At 41.4% G+C, this 21,016-nt stretch overlaps 1 protein-coding gene across 1 annotated transcript in view; it reads left to right on the forward strand.

The window, feature by feature from the left end:
• The window catches only part of LOC140723794 (uncharacterized), an 88,888-nt gene that overhangs the window by 30,681 nt on the left and 37,191 nt on the right, over positions 1-21,016 (forward strand). The window contains 2 exon segments of the mRNA XM_073038327.1: positions 777-2,068; positions 7,950-8,731. Of these exon segments, the coding sequence (XP_072894428.1) occupies positions 777-2,068; positions 7,950-8,731 (2,074 nt within the window).

Genomic DNA, 21,016 nt, shown 5'->3' on the forward strand with positions numbered 1-21,016 from the left:
AAAGAAGATCCCAGCTGCACGTCAAGAGACTATTTGTGTGAGACTGTTTCAGTTACTGTGGGGCGAGGAACCCGTGCAGCTCAGTAGGAACAGGGAATAATACCAATGGAGAGAGTCAAACTGAGCCAAAGCACAGATTGGTGATGGCAGAAATGCCCCATTCTTAACAGAGACAGGAAGAGCATCAGGGAATTGATGGTCATTCCAGATACCAGCACTCTGCCCAGTCAGGAGATGATTTCTCTTCCAACTTGTGTTGAACCTCACTGTAACAGTGTGACACCAGATCAAACCTTGGCAACTCATGTAATCTCATCTGAAATGTTGCCCTAAACCCATTGATGGATTTTGTAAATATTTTCACAGGTTAAAAACGAGAAGGAATTTGTCTCCAGGAATCTCAAACACGGCACACAAGTTTTGCTGTCTCTGTCTAGATATTTAAGAAGTGGAGCAAGCTACCTACCTACTTCCAAGTGACATCTCCTCTTCACTCGATCATCCTTCCTGCTCAGACTATGGGGAGGGATTCACTCGGTCATCTGACCGAATAGCAAGCCTGTCATTTTACACAGGAGAAAGGCCATTTACCTGCTCAGACAGTGGAAATATATTCACTCGGTCATCTCAACTGAAGGTACATCAGCAAGTTCACACTGGGCAAGGCCATTCACTTTTTCTGTTTGTGAGAAAGGATTCAATTGGTCTTCCTACCTGCGGACACACCGTCAGTTCACATCACACCGAGCAGAGGTTGTTCATCTGTTGAATTTCAGGGAAAGGATTCACTCAGTCATCTGACCTAATGGCTCACCAGCCAGTTCACACGGGGGAGCGGCCGTACACCTGCTCAGTCTGTGAGAAGAGATTCAGTCACTCTTCCACCCTATGGAAACACCAGCTAGTTCACACTGGGGAGAAGCAATTCACCTGCTCAGAATGTGGGAAGAGATTCACTCAGTCATCCAACCTACTGGTACATCAGCGAGTTCACACTGGGGAGAAGCCGTTCATCTGCTCAGAATGTGGGAAGGGATTCACTCAGTCATCCACCCTACAGAGTCATCAGAGAGTTCACACTGGGGAGAAGCCGTTCACCTGCTCAGAATGTGGGAAACGATTCACTCGGTCATTCCAACTACTTGAACACCTGCGAGTTCACACTGGGGAGAGGCCATTCACCTGCTCAGAATGTGGGAAAGGATTCACTCAGTTATCCACCCTACAGAGACATCAGCGGGTTCACACTGGGGAGAAGCCGTTCACCTGCTCAGAATGTGGGAAAGGATTCACTCAGTCATCCCACCTACAGAGTCATCAGCGAGTTCACACTGGGGAGAAGCCGTTCACCTGCTTAGACTGTGGGAAGAGATTCACTGATTCATCCAACCTACAGAGGCATCGGCAATTTCACACTGGGGAGAAGCCGTTCACCTGCTCAGTCTGTGGGAAGGGATTCACTCATTTATCCAACCAACAAAATCATCAGCGAGTTCACACTGGGGAAAAGCCGTTCACCTGCTCAGACTGCGGGAAGAGATTCACTCATTCATCCACCCTACAGAGTCATCAGCGACTTCACACTGGGGAGAGGCCATTCACCTGCTCAGTCTGTGGGAAGGGATTCACTCAGTTATCCAACCTACAGAGTCATCAGCGAGTTCACACTGGGGAGAAGCCATTCACCTGCTCAATCTGTGGGAAGGGATTCACTCAGTTATCCAACCTACAGAGTCATCAGCGAGTTCACACTGGGGAGAAGCCATTCACCTGCTCAGTCTGTGGGAAGGGATTCACTCAGTTATCCAACCTACAAAATCATCAGCGAGTTCACACTGGGGAGAAGCCGTTCACCTGCTCAGAATGTGGGAATCGATTCACTCAGTTATCCCACCTACTTGAACACCTGCGAGTTCACACTGGGGAGTAGCCGTTCAGCTGCTCAGAATGTGGGAAGGGATTCACTCGGTCATCCCACCTACTTGAACACCTGCGAGTTCACACTGGGGAGAAGCCATTCACCTGCTCAGAATGTGGTAAGAGATTCACTCAGAGGTCTGAAGATGGCGCTCATGGAGTAAACCGCTTCTAGGCTTTGCTCCAAACCTTTTACATCTTTTTAACCTACAAACACCCCTTAAAGGATCTTTTTATACTTATTCTAAAGGGGTCCAAACATACAGAATTTTTCTTTTTAACTATTTGAATTATTCTCAACTTGCTGAAATGTCTAGAGCAAAAGAATCGAAACAGACGAAAGAACCGATAACTTTAGAAACAATTGTGAAGCTTATAGAAGACAAATTTGAAGAACTGGAGAGAAAAATAACCGTAAAGTTTTTTCGGTTTGATGAGCGTTTGAAACTAGTTGAAGAAAAGCTCCAGACATTTTCACTGGAATCACAAAAACAACAAGCAAGTATTTTGGCTCTTGAAGAAGCCGCTCGCAAGAAAGATCGTATAATTGAAAAAATACAAGAAGAGCAAACTTCGACTTCTCAACAGATGGATCGTTATAAAGTTAAAATTACTGATTTGGAAAATCGCTCTCGAAGACAAAATCTTCGATTAATTGGGATTCTGGAAAAATTTGAGAGCGGTGATCTTACCGTTTTTTTCTCTAAATTTCTAATGGATGTCTTGGGTCCAGAGGTACTGGACTCTCCCCCGGTAATCGATGGGGCACACTGTGTCTCCCGTTTTCGGTCGTATTCAAGTTTGAAACCACGACATGTAATTCTTCGGATCCATTACCCTCATACCAAAGAAAGTTTGATTCGGGCGGCTCGAAAAAAAGGGATGATCAGCTATCAAGAGTTCAAATTTCGCATTCTGGAAGATTATAGCCCTGAAGTCTTAAGGGCGAGAATGGCTTTTAGATCGGTTATGTCGAAATTTCACCAGAAAGGCTGCAAGCAAGCGCTGTTATTTCCAGCACACTTGAAAGTCACTCTTGATGACGGAACTTTTCGGCTGTTTAAATCTCCAGCGGATGCTCAAAATTTCCTGGAACAATGACATTCTATCGGGCTGACTAATGTAATTTAGCCTATAGATTTGGATCTGTTACAGAATGATGTTTGGGTTTTTTTTGGGTATGGCTTACATGTATTTCTTATTTCTTTTTGCTCGGTTCATTTGGACTATTATTTTTCCATATTATTAATCTATTAGCATTGAAAATAACTTATTAGGGTTTTTTTTCTCCTTTTTCCTTTTCTTTTTAAGCTGATATACGCTTTTTTATACTCTTAATATTTAAATATTAAGATTTTTTAAAAAAAATAAAATGTCGTTTCTTCTTCCCGGCAGACTTCAGTGCTTGGAACATCATATCTGTTTAGATGTGTTTGAAAATTTTAAACTTTCATTTAAAATACCAAACAAGTATTAGTCATCTATGGGTTTTATCGTTTTAATTCTTTTTTAACCCTTTTGTTTCTATACATTTATAATACTAATTTTATATTTTAACTTTTGTTATACCAACCCTCTCTTATAATGTGGGTTGTTTGTATTTTTTTTTAACTTTGTTGCGTCTGAGTTGCCGTCTTGAGACACGGGGGTAATTTTAGTATTAGATTGCTTGCTTGCCTCTTTTTGGCTTTTTTTCTGGGGTTTTGAGGGTGGAGGGAGGGGGAGTTTTCTTTCTTTTTTTTTGCTTGCTTTCTGCTTAGTTTTATTTCATGGGCTTATATGAAACTACAAAAATGGTCGCAGTGCCGTGACTTCTGGTTTCTCCTTGAACTTACTTCCTTCTTCCGGGTTCATCAGTTCACTTTTTTTTCAAACTTATGTGTTAATTGTAATAAATATTGTCAATATGGATAGGACTATTAACTTTGTTTCTTGGAATACTAATGGTTTAAATCATCCGATCAAACGGAAAAAAACATTCAAAGTATTCCATAGAATGAATGCTAATGTTATTTTTGTACAAGAGACTCATGTAAGGAAGGTGGATAGTCAATGGTTGTTTAGGTTTTGGAAGGGCCAACAGTATCACTCAAATTCGCAAGCCAAAGTGAGAGGTGTTTCTATTTTTATAGATTCATCAACTTCTTTTATACATCATGAAACAATTTCAGATCCGCAAGGTAGATTTTTGCTTATTACTGGTCTACTTTTTAATCAAAAGGTTGTTTTAGTTAATGTTTATGCTCCAAATACTGATTGTCCTGAATTTTTTAAATGTTTATTTACATCCTTTCCTAATTTGAATCAATATAGATTAATAATGGGTGGGGATTTTAACTGTTGTTTAAACCCTTTGATGGATAGATCCAAGCCCACCCAAACTCTTCCGAATAAATCGGCTTCTCTTATTAACTCTTTTATGATTGATTCAGCTATTTGTGAAATTTGGCGCTTTTTACACCCTAACGACAAAGAGTTTTCATACTTTTCCCATGTTTACCATAATTAGTCAAGAATTGATTACTTTTTCATTGATCACCATTTACTTACAGATGTTATGGATTGTAAATATGACTCTATTACCATATCTGATCATGCACCTTTGAAGTTATCTATTAAGATGACGGATTCATATATTAATACTAAAGGTTGGAGGTTTAATCCTGTTTTATTGCAGGATCCTGAATTTGTCAACTTTATTAAACAGCAAATTGATTTGTTTTTCACAACAAATTTTACAGCAGAGATCTCTAGTGGAACTTTGTGGGATACTTTTAAGGCATATATTCGTGGACAGATTATTTCATATTCTGCTGGAGTTAGGAAACGAACTAATTCTAAAATATTAATACTAGTTGATAAAATTAAAGCAATTGACAAGATTTATTCAATGACCCCTAGTAAAGAACTTTATAAAGAAAGAGTGGAACTTCAAATGGAGCATAGCTTACTATTATCCTTCTCGATTGAAAGTCAGTTAATTAAATCAAAAGCCCAATTCTATATATATGGAGATAAGTCTGGTAAATTACTAGCTAATCAATTGAAAATTGTTTCAGATAAACGACAGATTACTAGGATTCGTAAACAAGATGGTACTTTGACGATCGATCACAAAGAGATAAATAAAGCCTTTCAAGATTTTTATAATTCCTTATATCAATCAGAATGTACTAAGGACTCTTCTATAATAAATTAATTTTTAAGGAAATTGAATATTCCAAAAGTAACTGTTGAGGATAGTGTATTTTTGGATACACCTATTATGGAGTCTGAAATAGAAAAGGCTATTTTTCAATGAATTCTTGTAAAGCTTCTGGTCCAGATGGTTTTTCTACAGAATTTTTTAAATCTTTTTCTTCCATACTTTCTCCTTGGCTTTGTAAAATTTTTAAAGATGCATTAAGTATAGGTAAACTACCACAATCTTTTTATGAAGCTTCTATTTCTTTAATTCTTAAAAAAGATAAAGACCCTACTGAATGCGCATCCTATCGGCCTATATCCTTGTTGAATACAGATTTTAAGATTTTTAGTAAAATTTTGGCTATTAGATTAGAAAATATATTACCTCGAATTATTTCTGAAGATCAGACTGGATTTATTAAAAATCGCTATTCATCTTTTAACATTAGAAAATTAATTAATATTATTTATACCTCTTCATCTAAAATACCAGAATGTGTCATTTCTTTAGATGCCGAAAAAGCATTTGATAGAGTCGAATGGCAATATTTATTTAATACAATGCAACATTTTAATTTTAGTTCAAAATTTATATCATGGATTAAATTAATATACCATAAACCCCTAGCTTCGGTTTTTACCAATAATCAAAGATCACCTTTTTTTCAGCTATTTTGTGGTACAAGGCAAGGTTGTCCTTTAAGTCCTTTATTATTTGACATTGCTTTAGAACCCTTGGCTATAGCTATTCGTGAATCACCCAATATTTTCGGTATTACCCATGGGGAGATGATGTATAAGGTATCATTATATGCGGATGACTTGTTATTATATATATCTGACCCTGAAAGATCTATTCCGGCTATTTCTTCTTTGCTCGCTCAATTTAGTAACTTTTCTGGTTATAAATTGAATTTTAATAAGAGTGAACTATTTCCATTAAATATGCAATTTCCAATTTATAATCATGTACCATATAGAATTGTTACAGATTATTTTACTTATTTAGGTATTAAAATTGCTAAAAAAACATAAAGATTTATTTAAAATTAATTTTCTACCTTTAATCGATCAAATTAAGCAATTTGCTAATAGGTGGTCTCCATTATCTTTGTCTTTGGTAGGCAGAGTTAATGCCATTAAGATGATGATACTACCTAAATTTTTATATTTATTTCAAGCATTACCAATTTTTATTCCTAAATCTTTTTTTTGATATGGTTGACTCTAAAATATCTTCTTATTTGTGGCAGAACAAAAATCCTAGACTAGGCAAAAAATATTTACAGAAGCCTAAGAAGGAGGGCGGCTTGGCTCTACCAAACTTAAGATTTTACTATTGGGCAGTTAACATACGGTATTTAATATTCTGGACACAAGAATCGACTACAGCTGCTTGCCCACAATGGGTAAATTTGGAATGTAAATCTGTGCAAGATTTTTCATTGATCTCAATCTTAGGATCTTCACTTCCTTTTTCGTTATTTAAAATGAATAAACAGATAACTAATCCCATAGTCAAGTATACATTACGAATTTGGTTTCAATTTCGTAAATTTTTTGGCTTGAATAAGTTTATGCTCTCATGTCCTATAATATCTAACTACTTCTTTCGGCTTTCATCTATAGATCAAGCTTTTCTATTATGGAAAACAAAAGGTATAACATGTTTTCGTGATCTGTTTTTGGATGATAACATTATGTCCTTTGAACAGCTATCTAATAAATATAATTTACCTAAAACCCATTTTTTTAAATATTTGCAAGTCAGAAATTTTCTGTATAATGAATTAAAGTCTTTTTTGAAAGAATGTCCATTGGACATTACAGAAAGAATTTTAGCCCTCAATCCTTGTCAAAAGGGTTTAGTAGCTATCATTTATAATATGATTATGAGTGTACAGCCAGATGTATCAGAAAAAATTAAGTAGGAATGGCAAGAAGAATTGCATTGTCCTATATCTACTGAGCAATGGGAAAAATTTTTATCATTGGTAAATTCATCCTCTATTTGTGCTAAACATGCCCCAATACAATTTAAGGTTGTACATAGAGCTCACATGTCTAAAGATAAACTTGCTCGATTTTATTCTTATGTTAATTCAACTTGTGACAGATGTCATTCTGATGTTGCTTCATTGACTCATATGTTTTGGTCTTGTCCTTGTTTACAAAATTATTGGAAAGATATTTTTAATATTATTTCAAGAGTTTTAAATATCAATTTCCAACCGCATCCTTTTACTGCAATTTTTGGTTTACCAATGATAGATAATAATTATCTATCCGCTTCATCTCAACGATTGATTGCATTTGTTACATTAATGGCTAGAAGATCTATTTTACTGAATTGGAAAGAAATTAACCCTCCAACTGTATTTCAGTGGTTTTCTCAAACTATTTCTTGTCTGAGTTTAGAAAAAATTAGAAGTGTGGCTTTTGATTCTTCAGTTAAATTTGAGGAAACTTGGGGACCATTTTCATATGAGTTAAATGGTCTGATCCTAAACCTTACTGTTATTATCCTTAATTATTTGGATGGAGGTTCGGAGTTATCGGCACTACTGTATGTATTTAACATTATGCAATTGCCCATGTTGGTTAGTTTTTTAAAAAGTTTTCTTTTAGTTTTTTTGGTTTTTTTTTCTCTTTTTCGATTCTTTTACATTAATACTATGAGTTTGGGAGGCTTTATGTATTGATTATTACATATCTGATTGTCTATTTAAACTATTAATTATGTACTCTCAAACGTTTTGTATTCATATTTCACTTATGCTTTTCTTAAAATTAATAAAAAGATTTAAAAAGAAAGAAAGAGATTCACTCAGTTATCCAACCTACAGAGTCATCAGCGAGTAAACACTGGAGAGAAGCCGTTCACCTGCTCAGTCTGTGGGAAGAGATTCATTGATTCAACCAGCCTACAGAAACATCAGCGAGTTCACACTGGGGAGAAGCCGTTCACCTGCTCAGAACGTGGAAAACGATTCACTCAGTCATCCCACCTAGTTGAACACCTGCGAGTTCACACTGGGGAGAAGCCGTTCACCTGCTCAGAATGTGGGAAGGGATTCACTCAGTTATCCAACCTACAGAGACATCAGCGAGTTCACACTGGGGAGAAGCCGTTCACCTGCTCAGTCTGTGGGAAGAGATTCATTGATTCAACCAGCCTACAGAAACATCAGCGAGTTCACACTGGGGAGAAGCCGTTCACCTGCTCAGAACGTGGAAAACGATTCACTCAGTCATCCCACCTACTTGAACACCTGCGAGTTCACACTGGGGAGAAGCCGTTCACCTGCTCAGAATGTGGGAAGGGATTCACTCAGTTATCCAACCTACAGAGACATCAGCGAGTTCACACTGGGGAGAAGCCGTTCACCTGCTCTGAATGTGGGATGGGATTCACTCAGTTATCGAAGCTACAGAGTCATCAGCGAGTTCACACTGGGGAGAGGCCGTTCACCTGCTCAGTCTGTGGGAAGGGATTCACTCGGTCATCCAACCTACAGAGACATCAGCGAGTTCACACCGGGGAGAAGCCTTTCACCTGCTCAGTCTGTGGGAAAGGATTCACTCAGTCATCCCAACTACTGGCACACCAGTCAGTTCACACTGGGGAGTAGCCATTGTTATGAATCCCTAGGTTTTGTTTGCATTGGACTGTCATTTTAAGAGAGAGCGATAAGGCGAATCAGTCTGACTTGCAGCTTGTTTAGTTTTCTTTCTTTTTCAATCTTTTTATTAAGTTTTTCAAAAGCAATTCATAATGTTCTTAGTAGTACAAAGGGAGTGGGATTACATTGTTGGCAATTAACATATGAAAAAAAACTATAAATATCACCAATATAATTGACCTCCCAAACCCCTAATAATACCAAAATAGAAAGAAAAGGGAAAAGAAAACAAATTGAAATCAAACAAAAACTAAACTAAACCAAACTGAAACTAAACAAAACAAAGCTGGGCTATTCAATTATGTCAAATAAAATCATTAATGTCGTCAACTCCGCTCCTCTACTCAAATCAATGGATAAAGTAAACGAATCAGAAGAAGTCAAATTACATTCTATGGAAGTGTTGAATAAAAGGCCTCCAAGTTTCTTCAAATTTAACCAGGGGGTCAAATGTACCACTTCTAATTTTTTCTAAATTTAAACAAGATATTGTTTGGGAAATCCACTGAGCTGTAGTTGGAGGATTCGTCTCTTTCCCGTTCAATAGAATAGATCTTGTAGCCGTTAAGATAGCAAATGCAATCACCCGCCAAGCTGCAGAGGACAAATCAATCCAAAAATTGCAGTAATAGGATGAGGTTGTAAACCTATGTGTGAAATTTAGAGAATATCTCAACAATATTTTTTCATAATTGTTCCAATAGAGAGCAAGACCAAAACATACGAGTTAGAGAAGCGACCTCAGAACTACATCTATCACAGATCGGATTTATATAAGAATAAAATTGGGCTACCTTATCCTCAGATATATGTGCCCTATGTACCACTTTAAATTGAATCAACGTATGTTTGGCACAAATAAAAGAACAATTAACTAATTGTAATGTTTTTTCCCCATTTCTTTATAGGTACGGAGAGTTGAAGTTCCTTCTCCCATCCATTTTTAATTTTCTCAGATATATCTGGCTGTATATTCATAATCATACCGTAAATGATTGCTATTAAACCCTTTTGATAAGGATTTAAGCCTTTTTTCCCATAACAGTTGGATATGAAAGCAGAAAGGTCGGTAACATCGTATTTAAAAAATGTCTGATCTGTAAGGATCTAAAACATGTTGCTTTTGGGCAAATTATATTTAATAGACAACTGTTCAAAAGACATGAAACAGTTATCCAAAATTAAATTACAAACACATATTATACCCTTCATTTTCCAAGCCATAAAGGTTTGATCCATGACAGAGGGTTAAAAGAAAAAATTAGATATAATAGGATTTGATATAAAAAAATTATTCAAGCCAAGGAATTTACGAAATTGAAACCATATTCATAATGTATGTTTAATTGTAGGGTTAACCATTTGTTTATTCAATTTAGAGAGAACCAAGGGAAGTGAGCTCCCTAAGATGGAAGCCAATGAAAATCCTTGTGCCGAATTGTGTTCAAGATTAACCCAATGAAGACTAACATTCAAATCCACTTCTTACGTCCAAAATATTAAATATCGAATATTAATTGCCCTGTAATAAAACCTTAAATTTGGCACTGCCAAGCCACCATTCTTTTTGGATTTCTACAAATATTTTTTACTTAGCCTAGGATTTTTATTGTGCCATTTTTTAGATGAAATTTTAGTCAATAGTATCAAAAAAGGATTTAAGAGAAATGATTGGTACTGCTGGGAAAATATATAAAATTTTAGGTAAAATAATCATTTTTATAGCATTAATTTGGCCAATCAATGACATAGACAATAAGGACCATCTAGTAAACAATAGTTTGACCTGATCAATTAAAGGTAAAAGATTAACATTAAATAAATCCTTGTGTTTTTTTTTTTAGTAATTTTAACACCTAGATAAGTAAAATAATCCGTAACTAATCTAAATGGTAAATGTCTATAGATTGGAACTGACAAATTTAAAGGGAAAAGTTCACTCTTATTAAGATTCAGTTTGTAACCAGAACAGTTACTAAACTGAGCGAGCAGGATATAAAAGCAGGATTGGATTTGTCAGGATTCGAAATATATAATAACAAATCATCTGCATATAATGATAACTTGTGTACCACATTCCCGCGAGAAATGCCAAATATGGAAGGAGAGTCACGAATAGCAATAGCTAAAGATTCCAGGGCAATGTCAAATAGCAATGGGCGAAGAGGATAACCTTGCCTAGTGCAGCCAAATAACCGAAAACAAAATCTTATATTATTGGTAAGTACCGAAGCCATAGGGGCATAATATATCAATTTAACCCAAGATATAAATTACAAACTAAAATTAAATTTCTCAAGCGTGGTAATTATGTATGGCCGTTCAACTCTATCGAATGCTTTCTCGGCATCCAATGAGATGACTCATTCTGGAATTCTAGATGAGGGAGTATAAACAATATTCATCAATCTCCTAATATTAAAGGACAAATAGCGTTTTTTAATAAATCTGGTCTGATCGACCGAGATACTTTGAGGCAATACATTCTCCAATCTAGTAGCCACCATTTCCGCCTCCTGTTCAGGGGTGCTGCATTTACCTGATGTGCAGGTTCGAGATTCCCACACGTGGGACCTCGGGGAATTGCACAGACGCGAAGAGGCCCGGGGGGGGGGTGGGGCGTTCCTCAGTCTGGGACTCCAGTGTCCCGGGGTTTGCATTTTTCCGGAGAGAATCCTTTTGCTCCCTTTGCAGAGGACGGTGCATTCGGCGGTCTGGCCGATATAATGATGTTAAATTGACAGATCCCTCAGCAGTGACGCTGGATCTGCAGCGTTCTCGGTCACGGCCCTGCATTGTGCGATTTGATAATCATCAGTTCCCCGATGCAGAGTGACGGTGAGAAACGGGACTGATTATTCAACCAGTCACTTGTTGTCGCCAGTCAGTTGAATCGGAGGCAACTTATTTATTCCTGCACGTTGGCAGCTCACACATTGTTTAATTTACATTTGTCATGATGGAATCAATAAACCGCTGTAACTTCCTGTTCTGGTGCCGGACGAGTTTTATTTGAGGTTTCTGCTGCCCCCCGCACCCTGTGCACTGCAACAGTGGGTCGGAGCTCCTCACACTGACACAGTAGCGTCTCAGCTCCAGGCTGAGGGGGGTCGGACCGGCTGAGCCTGGGTGCCCAGTATCTCATCTCCACCAAAGCCCCTTACTTGCTAAATGACCCTCTCCTGCCCCCCGCTGACAGTTAAAATCGATGAGATTCCACCCTGCAAACGGTTAATATCAACCGTGAGTACACTGAGGTCCCAAGTACGAGAGGGATGGGGGATGAAATATCGGCGTCAGACACGGAGTGAAGCTCTCTCCACAACGTCCCATAACACACTCCCGGGGTCAGACACAGAGAGAAGCTCCCTCCACACCGTCCCATCACACACTCCCGGGGTCAGACACAGAGAGAAGCTCCCTCCACACCGTCCCATCACCCACTCCTGGGGTCAGACACAGAGTGGAGCTGTTCTGATAGCGCTGGGTGAAATCGAGAAAAAACTGCTTTATGAAGGTCGTGAGTTACTTGGAGTTGGTTTGAAACGTCTCTTGGACATCTGAGTGAGAGCGGCTGGGTTAGTGTGAAAGCTTCGTTTGGAGTTTTTCTGCCAGTTTGGACTGGGTTCGTTGACGGTTGGGAACAGCGTAGCTCCCAGCTGTGGCCGCTGGCAACTCGCTGGGAAGCCGGGTCGCTCCAAAAACCGGAGACAAACGCTGTCGTTCCCCCACTGACATCGGGACAACCTCCTTCCATCTTTATCGTCGTGACTCTCGTTTGGTGCAGGCGCCGAAGCATCGTTTGAGACGTCTCGACCTCTCACGGCCTGGAAGTTCTGCAGGACTAACGGAGCCTTTCCTGGCGTTGGAATTTCTGGCACTGAGCCAGCAAGGTACTGTCGAGTACAAACTTTTCCCGCCAGTTACTCAACTCGCTCCAGGACTTTATAAGCAGCACCACCACCGTATCATTCTCGATTCGGACACAGAAGCAAGATGCCGGACCGGTCTACAGGGAGTCGCAGCCCTTCGGGGAGTTATGCAAAGGCGGCTGCCTCTCCAACCTCGGACAACGCCCTGTTTCGGTCGGTGAAAGTGGAACGCGGGGTGCAATGTATTTTGCGTCCTTGAACTACCCTGGAAAAGTGCGCGGAGGCTATGGAGGACTTGTTGGGGAGAGATGGTGTTTTGGCCACTGAGAAAGAGTTCGGGAAGGCAGTGTTTTATCTGAGGAATGATGAGTTGGTGCATTGGGCTATCTATCTATCTATCTATCTATCTATCTATCTATCTATCTATCTATCTATCTATCAGTAGAGGGATCACGGTGGAGAACATCTTTTTACAGATGGAGCTGGTGACAGCTCCCACACAACGCATCGTCCTCGGTCACGTACAGCCTTTCATCCCCAACGAGGACCTGCTTCCTGCACTAGCACGCTTGGGGCAAGTATGGTCAGAAATAACTGCCATCAGGCACAAATTCAGGAGACGTACCCTCCGTATAGTAATCTCTTTCCGGCGACAGGTATTCATGCAGCTGGAAAAGGGGGACGAAGTTGAGGGCCGGTTTACTGTCCGGCACGAGGGGGTAGATTATCAGGTGTATTGGAGCTCTGAGCGTCCACGGTACCATGCGTGCGGGCAGGTGGGGCACTTTCGGAGGGACTGTCCTAGTACCCGAAACCCTAGGGAGTCCACTTCGGGAACTACTGCCCCTGCTAGCTCTGCCCCGATCCCATTCCTGCTCCTACACCTGTGCCGGCCCCTGACCCTGTCTCTACCCCTGTCCCTATTCCTACCCCTGTGCCGGCCCCTGCTCCTGCCCCTATGGATCAGGCGGCTGATCCTGAGGCTACGTGCAGGGGGGTTCAGGCGAGGGACGGGGCGGAGCCTGTGCGGGGAAGGAAAGTGAGGAAGAAATCCAAACACATGAAGAAGTCGGCCCCCGAGACCGCAGAGCTCACGCTCATTTAGGAGATCTAGGCCTCATATGGAGCCAGTGATCATTAATGGAGAATGTGTGGAGCAGGTTAAGACCTACAAGTATCTGGGAGTACAGTTAGACGAGAAGCTAGACTGGACTGCCAACACAGATGCCTTGTGCAGGAAGGCACAGAGTCGACTGTACTTCCTTAGAAGGTTGGCGTCATTCAATGTCTGTAGTGAGATGCTGAAGATGTTCTATAGGTCAGTTGTGGAGAGCGCCCTCTTCTTTGTGGTGGCGTGTTGGGGAGGAAGCATTAAGAAGAGGGACGCCTCACGTCTTAATAAGCTGGTAAGGAAGGCGGGCTCTGTCGTGGGCAAAGTACTGGAGAGTTTAACATCGGTAGCAGAGTGAAGGGCGCTGAGTAGGCTACGGTCAATTATAGAAAACCCTGAACATCCTCTACATAGCACCATCCAGAGACAGAGAAGCAGTTTCAGCGACAGGTTACTATCGATGCAATGCTCCTCAGACAGGATGAAGAGGTCAATACTCCCCAATGCCATTAGGCTTTACAATTCAACCGCCAGGAGTAAGATATGTTAAGTGCCGGGGTTGATTGTATTTAATGTATTTAAGTAAACTACTTAAGAACTGTTTAAAAGCTATTATTAATGCTTTTTGAGATAGTGATTTAGATGCACATCATATTTTTTACTGAGTTAAGTATTGTATGTAATGAGTTTTGCTACAACAAGTGTATGGGACATTGGAAAAAATGTTGAATTTCCCCATGGGGATGAATAAAGTATCTATCTATCTATCTATAACTGAGCATTTTTGCTTTCTTTCTGGATAGTGCGCCTGAGGGCGCCTCCGCTCTCAGTGGGAAGGGTTCTGGTGCTGAGGCCCAGTCTGCTCCCGACATGAAGCTCACTGTATCTGGTCTCAATTTGAATGGTAGCTGGGGTTCTCTCCGAAGATAAAACACTCTCGCAGTCTTCAGCGATGGGAGATATACGGTGAGTTTCCTGTAGGGAACCCATACCATCCCGGGGGACGAGTCCGCTTGGCCCCTGGAGTGGCAGGGAGGGGTATACATGAGCCACCTCAGCTCCAGCTCTAGCGGGGTGGCGATCCTGTTGGTCTCGACCTTCCAGCCGGAAATGGTAAAAGCTCAGGATGTCGAGCCCGGCCGCCTGCTCCATCTGGCTGTGCGCCTGGATGGTGAACCTCTGCATTTCATCAACGTGTATGCCCTGAGGGGCGGGGTGATGCAGACGCGCCTACTCCCTATTCCGTCAGCTGTCCACTCTACTGAGCTCCCTGGATCCTGGGGGTGGGGACTTCAAATGTACCTTCGAGGTGGAGAACCTCTGCAATCTGCAGCGCGACACAGCGTCGGCAAAGAAGCGAAAGGAGTTAGTCGGCCCCTTTGACTTGGTGGACGCCTGGCGGGATCTACATCCTGACTCTGGAGCCTTCTCGAGAAGGTCTAGAGGGGGAGATTCCCGAATAGACCGCCTCTGTGTCTCTCAAGCGTACAGCTCCCCCGCGACGGCAAACTGCATGCGGCAAATGTCGTCCTCGAACCATCACCTTGTGTGGATGGAATTTGTCCCCGGCACTCTGAGGCGTCGTGGCATCAGCGCCGGACTCCGGAGCGAAGGGTCCCGAGTTCAAAGCAAGCCGGCTCCCTTGCACGCTTTCCATCCGTGCTGGGTTGAGCGTCGAGCTGGCAACTCGACCTCGTAAAAATAAAACTGGAGAATGCTACAGAAACGCCATGAGCAATCACCGGAAAGATCGGAGCAAAAAGCTTGTCATGACGGCGCCCGATGACTCCACCAGGAGTTAAGGACATTCTTCTCCTTCTTCTTCTCTGAGCTGGGATCCAGGCACTGGCACTGTAAGAACCAGCTGCTGGAGGAAAGCCGACTCCGAGCGTTCTTGGTCGCCTGGAGGGAAAGGTCGCCGGGAGTACACTGAGACTGAGCGGTTTGAGAGAACATTGCTTGACCTAGAGTATCGGAGGGAGTCGTGACAGTCACGTGACAGCACTGCTCACTACCTGGTCGAAAGGCACGTCACCTGCCAATCAAGGTTTGACCCCTCCTCGCCCATCAATGCGCTGTTACGGACCCGCAGGTTTCGTTCACTGTGGACTGTCACTTTAACAGAGCGCTTCAGTGAGGCAGGACTATGATGTTGTTCACTGACCGACTCGCAGCTTGTTTACCTTTAAAACAAGGACACAGACAGTCACGGTCAGGAGTCGGAAGAAGAGAGAGAGAGAGAGGAGCGAACCTGGAAAAGGCAGCAGTTCCAGCTTGTCGAAGCTGGGGATTTGGAACTCTGCTACACCCACAAGGGTGGGGTGATCATCGATCCGGTACACATCGGATGAGTGGCTGTCACTCCGTACAATCCAAAGGAGTGGATTTGGGAATGTCCTTTGGTACCACTCGAAGTTACCCCTTGCCTGGGTGTGTGATGTGGTAACCCCTTGAAGACGGCATCCCTGTGACAGATCACTCTGGTGGTAATCCGTGTGTGGATTTGGAACGGCTCGACGGAGGATCTTCCACCACTGATATTTATTAATTACCACCGTGGAACCCGTGAAATTCCCCGTAATTGCTTTTTCTCTCTACGTTTTACCTCTCATTATCATCGCTGTGTGTATGTTATGCTGTGCTTGGCAAACCATTCAGAGCACGTCTGCCTTTCTTTAGCTCTGTATAGACACATACAAATAGTTAAGTGTAAGACTTCCATTAAGATATATTACTTTCCTTCTCACTCTGTTACATGTAATGCTTGGCGAGTGGCGTGGATCCGAGGGGTAGACTGTATTGGAGGGGGTCGTGACTGTCACGTGACAACGCTACCCACTACCTGGTCGGAAGGCCCGCCACCTGCCAAATACACACCTCACCACTGGCCCCTTTAATTGGCCTTGTACTTGGCCTCGAGCGATTGGCCTTTGTAATCGGCTTAACTCTGCTGTCACCCAGCCATTGCCCCCCCCCCCCCACTTTGAATTACCGGGGCGGAACCCTCCAGCCCTGCTGCACTATAAAGGGTGCCACGTGTGCTGGACCCTTTCCCTTTGCCAACTCCGAGGGACCACCCTGCTTCACCTCAGGCTGAGAACCGTGGAACGGAGCTGGAGGAATTGTTAGTGAGCTGTGCATTGAATAGGATGGGAGCGTTGATTACTGTCTTTAATAACACAGAGCTGTGCCTGCACAGGTTCAAGGGCTGGCGGATATCATATAGAATTTTCGCTTGTGTGTTTGCGTGTGTGTGCACGTGTATTTTGTTCCCAGGCGATTTCCCCACGTTCGTTAGTAATTGCCCGTGTGTGTTTTATTGCCGATCCGACTTTCCCCACGACTGCTGTAAATTGTGTGTGTTGCTTCTGTTGCCATTTTCCCACGTTTGCCTTCCATAAATAAAATCATTTTCTGTCCAATGTCCTTGCTTCTGAGACATATCGAATCTGTTTCCCCACTTACAACACTTGCTCAGCCAATTTACATTTTTCTACATTCATGTAATATGGGTGTTGTTTAATCGGTTTGGCTTGACCAATATCTACATCATGTACTGCAACCACGGTTTGCTTGGGAACATCGGGAAATAAATCTTTAAACTTCAGAATTAATTCTTTCAGCTGCTGTTGCTTTGGCTGCAGATGAGACAACTTGTTATCAATGTTTTCCAGAACAACCGAGTTCATTAGCCTAACTGGGACCATGTTTGGCTTGTAAAAAGTCTCAGATGAGTCAATTGTTTCATTCTCAGGATTGCCAGATTCATATGTTTTGACAACAACACAGACGGTGCCTGCTTGTCAAAATTAGGCTTTATCATATTTATGTGTACCACCTGTGTTAGTTTACGTCAGTCGGGCGTTTTAATAACATAATTCACATCATTAATTTGAGAGACTATTTCATACGGTCTGTTGAATTTCGCCTGAAGTGGATTCGTCAACATTGGAAATAAGGCAAGCACCTTATCCCTCACCTGGTATTTTCTTTTGTAAGCCCGCTTATCAAACCAACACTTCATTTTGTTTTGAGAAATCTTTAGGTTTTGTCTCGCTAGACTACAGGCTTGGTGTAGTTTATTTTGAACTTCAAAACATAGTCTAACAAGTTAACATGTACATCCCCATCAATCCACTGTTCCTTTAATAAGGTCAAAGGTCCCCTCACTCTGTGACCAAATACATTCAAATGGATTAAAGCCCAGTGATTCTGTACCGACTCTCTTACTGCAAACAAAAGCAAATGTATTCCTTCATCCCAGTCTTTTCCATTTTCAACATTTTAATGTATTAATCATTGTTTTGAGGGTAGAATGAAAATTTTCTAAAGCCCCTTGTGATTCAGGATGGTATGCAGTCGATGTAATTTGTTTAGCTCCCAGTTCATAAACTACCTGCTGGAATAATCCAGATGTAATATCACATCCTTGATCAGACTGGATTTCTTTAGGCAAACCAGAAAATGTTGAAAACTTGGTAAGAGCCTTCGCCACAGTTTTAGCTTTAATATTTCTGAGAGGTATTGCCTATGGGAATCTGGATGCAGTACACATAATAGTTAGCAAATACTGATGGCCAGCTTTAGTCTTTGGCAATGGGCCAACACAATCCACTATAAATTTTGAAAATGATTCACCAAATGCAGTTATATATAGACTGCAGTGGGGCCACTGGGGTGACCTGATTAGGTTTACCCACAACTTCACCAATGTGACAGGTTCTGCAAAAGGTCACAACATCTTTCCTCAGATTAGGCCAGTAGAATTATTTCATAATCCTTTTTACAGTTTTATTCACTCCAAAATGGCCACCTGAGGGCAGACTTTGGGCCAAAGTTAAAATTTCAGTCCTATAAACTTTAGGAACTATAACTTGGTGAACAATTGCCCATTCCTCACTCGCTGGTATAGTAGGTGGCCTCCACTTCCTCATTAACACTCCATCCTTGAGATAATACCCAACTGGCACTTTCTTAATCTCATCATCTGAGAGAGCTGTTTCTTTTAAAGCTTCAATCTCAGTGTCTTGGTTCTGTTCTGCTATAAACTCGTCTGCATCAGCAGACATTTTAGCCATACTTCGAGTTCCTGCGCAGGAAGGATAAATGTTAAAATCCATCTGTGGGTCGTCAGTGGTTGGGTTAGTAGTCAACTGCACTGCAGGAACAACTTTACCATCTGCCAGGTCATTCCCTAACAGCAAAGTAACATCTTCCACCGGTAAACTGGAGCACAATCCGATCTCAACAGGTCCCAAAAGCAACCCTGTCTGTAAAGTTACCTTGTGCAATGGCACAGAAACCATGTCGTCCCCAATGCCTTTAATAAGATTTACCTCACCAGTGTTAGACCCATCACCAAACTTTAGAACGCTGTCTAATACAAGGGACTGAGAAGCCCCAGTAACTCGAAGAATTTTCACTGGTACCGGGGTTGACCGTTCCTTTACTAATACAAACACATCTGACATAAAATGATCGAATCCCTTCTTAACTCGGTCAGACCTCTCAGACCTTAACTGAGCCTCAACAGAATGTTCAGAACCCTGTGGGTTTATAGGTGCTTCAACATACTGAACATAGACATTTGGGACTGCCTCCTTTTTCTTCTTCAGGATGCAACAATTAGCCATCATATGATTAGCTTTCTTACAATAGTAACAAGCAAGACCAGAATATTTCTCCTTCAACTGCTTCCCTTCATCTTTACTCTTGTCACTAGTCCCAGCTTTAATTTCTGGTTTACCCTGGTTATGCTTGCTACTATTTTGGAAGCTCTTATTTGGGATAAACTTAAACTTATGAGTTAAAACAAACTCCTCTGGTAATCTAGCAGACTCCTGCAAAGTGGCAGCATCCTTTTCATCTAAATACGTCTTTATTTCATCAGGGACACACCTTTTGAATTCTTCAATTAAAAGCCACACTTTCAAGCTGTTAAAATTATCATTTATATTTTTACATGTGCACCAGCGGGTAAAAGACACAAACTTCTCAAAAACAAATTCCATATAAGTCCGGTTCACAGATTTCCTCAAATTTCTGAACTTTTGCCTGTATGATTCTGGGACCAACTCGTAAGCTTTGAGTACAGCCTGTTTCACTATGTCATAATCAGCTGCTTCATCAACTGTCAAAACAGAATAGGCTTGCTGAGCCTTCCCCTTAATTACACTTCGTAAGAGAAAGGGCCAACCCTCTTTTGGCCACTTTAAACTCTGAGCAACCTTCTCAAAATGCTGTAAGTATTTATCAACATCTGCCTCATCAATTGGAGGTACCAATTTATCTTCCCACTGGCCTCAAACTTATAATCAGAGTCCAACGCTAGACCCTTTTGCTGCAATCTCTCTATCTTTTCCAGCTCTAACAGCCTCTGTCTTTCTGCTTCCTCCCTCTGTTTTTCTGCCTCTCTAGCCTCAAACTGCCTCTGCTTTTCCGCAGTCTCCATCTTTAATTTTTATCACTTGTACTGGAGCACAAGCTCACTAGGTTTACTTTCAGGAAACACCTCCAACTCCTCCACTTTAAACACACCCTCAGATATATAATGTTCAGCTATTATCCTCTGCATCTGTGCCCTCCTTATTGTCAATTTCACCTTAGCAAGTTTTAACCTTCTAGCAATACTCAACAACTCAATCCTTCTGGCATCCCCTAATGCCTCAGAGGCTGGCGCTTCCAATCAATAATCAGCATCCATTGCTGCAAATTTTCCACACACAGATAAATCAGATTTCCCCAATGAAATCGATAATTAATGAATACAGAAATCTGTTCATATCCCGGACGCAGGCCCCAATTTTGTTATGAACCGTAACGCATTAGAAATAAATCAGCAGCAATTGGAGTCTGTTTTTGATGTTAAAACAATCTTTATTAGAATATACTTATAATATAGCAACTTAAGCAAGATAAACAAAAGTTAACAGTGTTATGTGTATATGTGTGTAAATAAAACTCCCAAACTATTGAGCTCAGGGGAAACCATTCTTGGAGTGGTTAGATGGCAAAGTATGAAACTTCAGTTCAACCACAGAATAGGTGATGAGAGAGATATTTGTAATCCATGCTAAATGTCAAGAGAAGGCAATTATGTCGAATTCCACAGGTTCCATGGTGGTAAAACGAGAGAGCAGTTGCTGTAGATTTTATCTGTCGTCATTCCAAATCCACATATGAATTATCACCAAAAGTGACTTGTCACAAGGGGTATTGTCTTCAAGTTAATTACCACACCACACCCA

This window comes from Hemitrygon akajei, unplaced genomic scaffold (assembly GCF_048418815.1).
Source record: "Hemitrygon akajei unplaced genomic scaffold, sHemAka1.3 Scf000136, whole genome shotgun sequence".
Lineage (NCBI taxonomy): Eukaryota > Metazoa > Chordata > Chondrichthyes > Myliobatiformes > Dasyatidae > Hemitrygon > Hemitrygon akajei.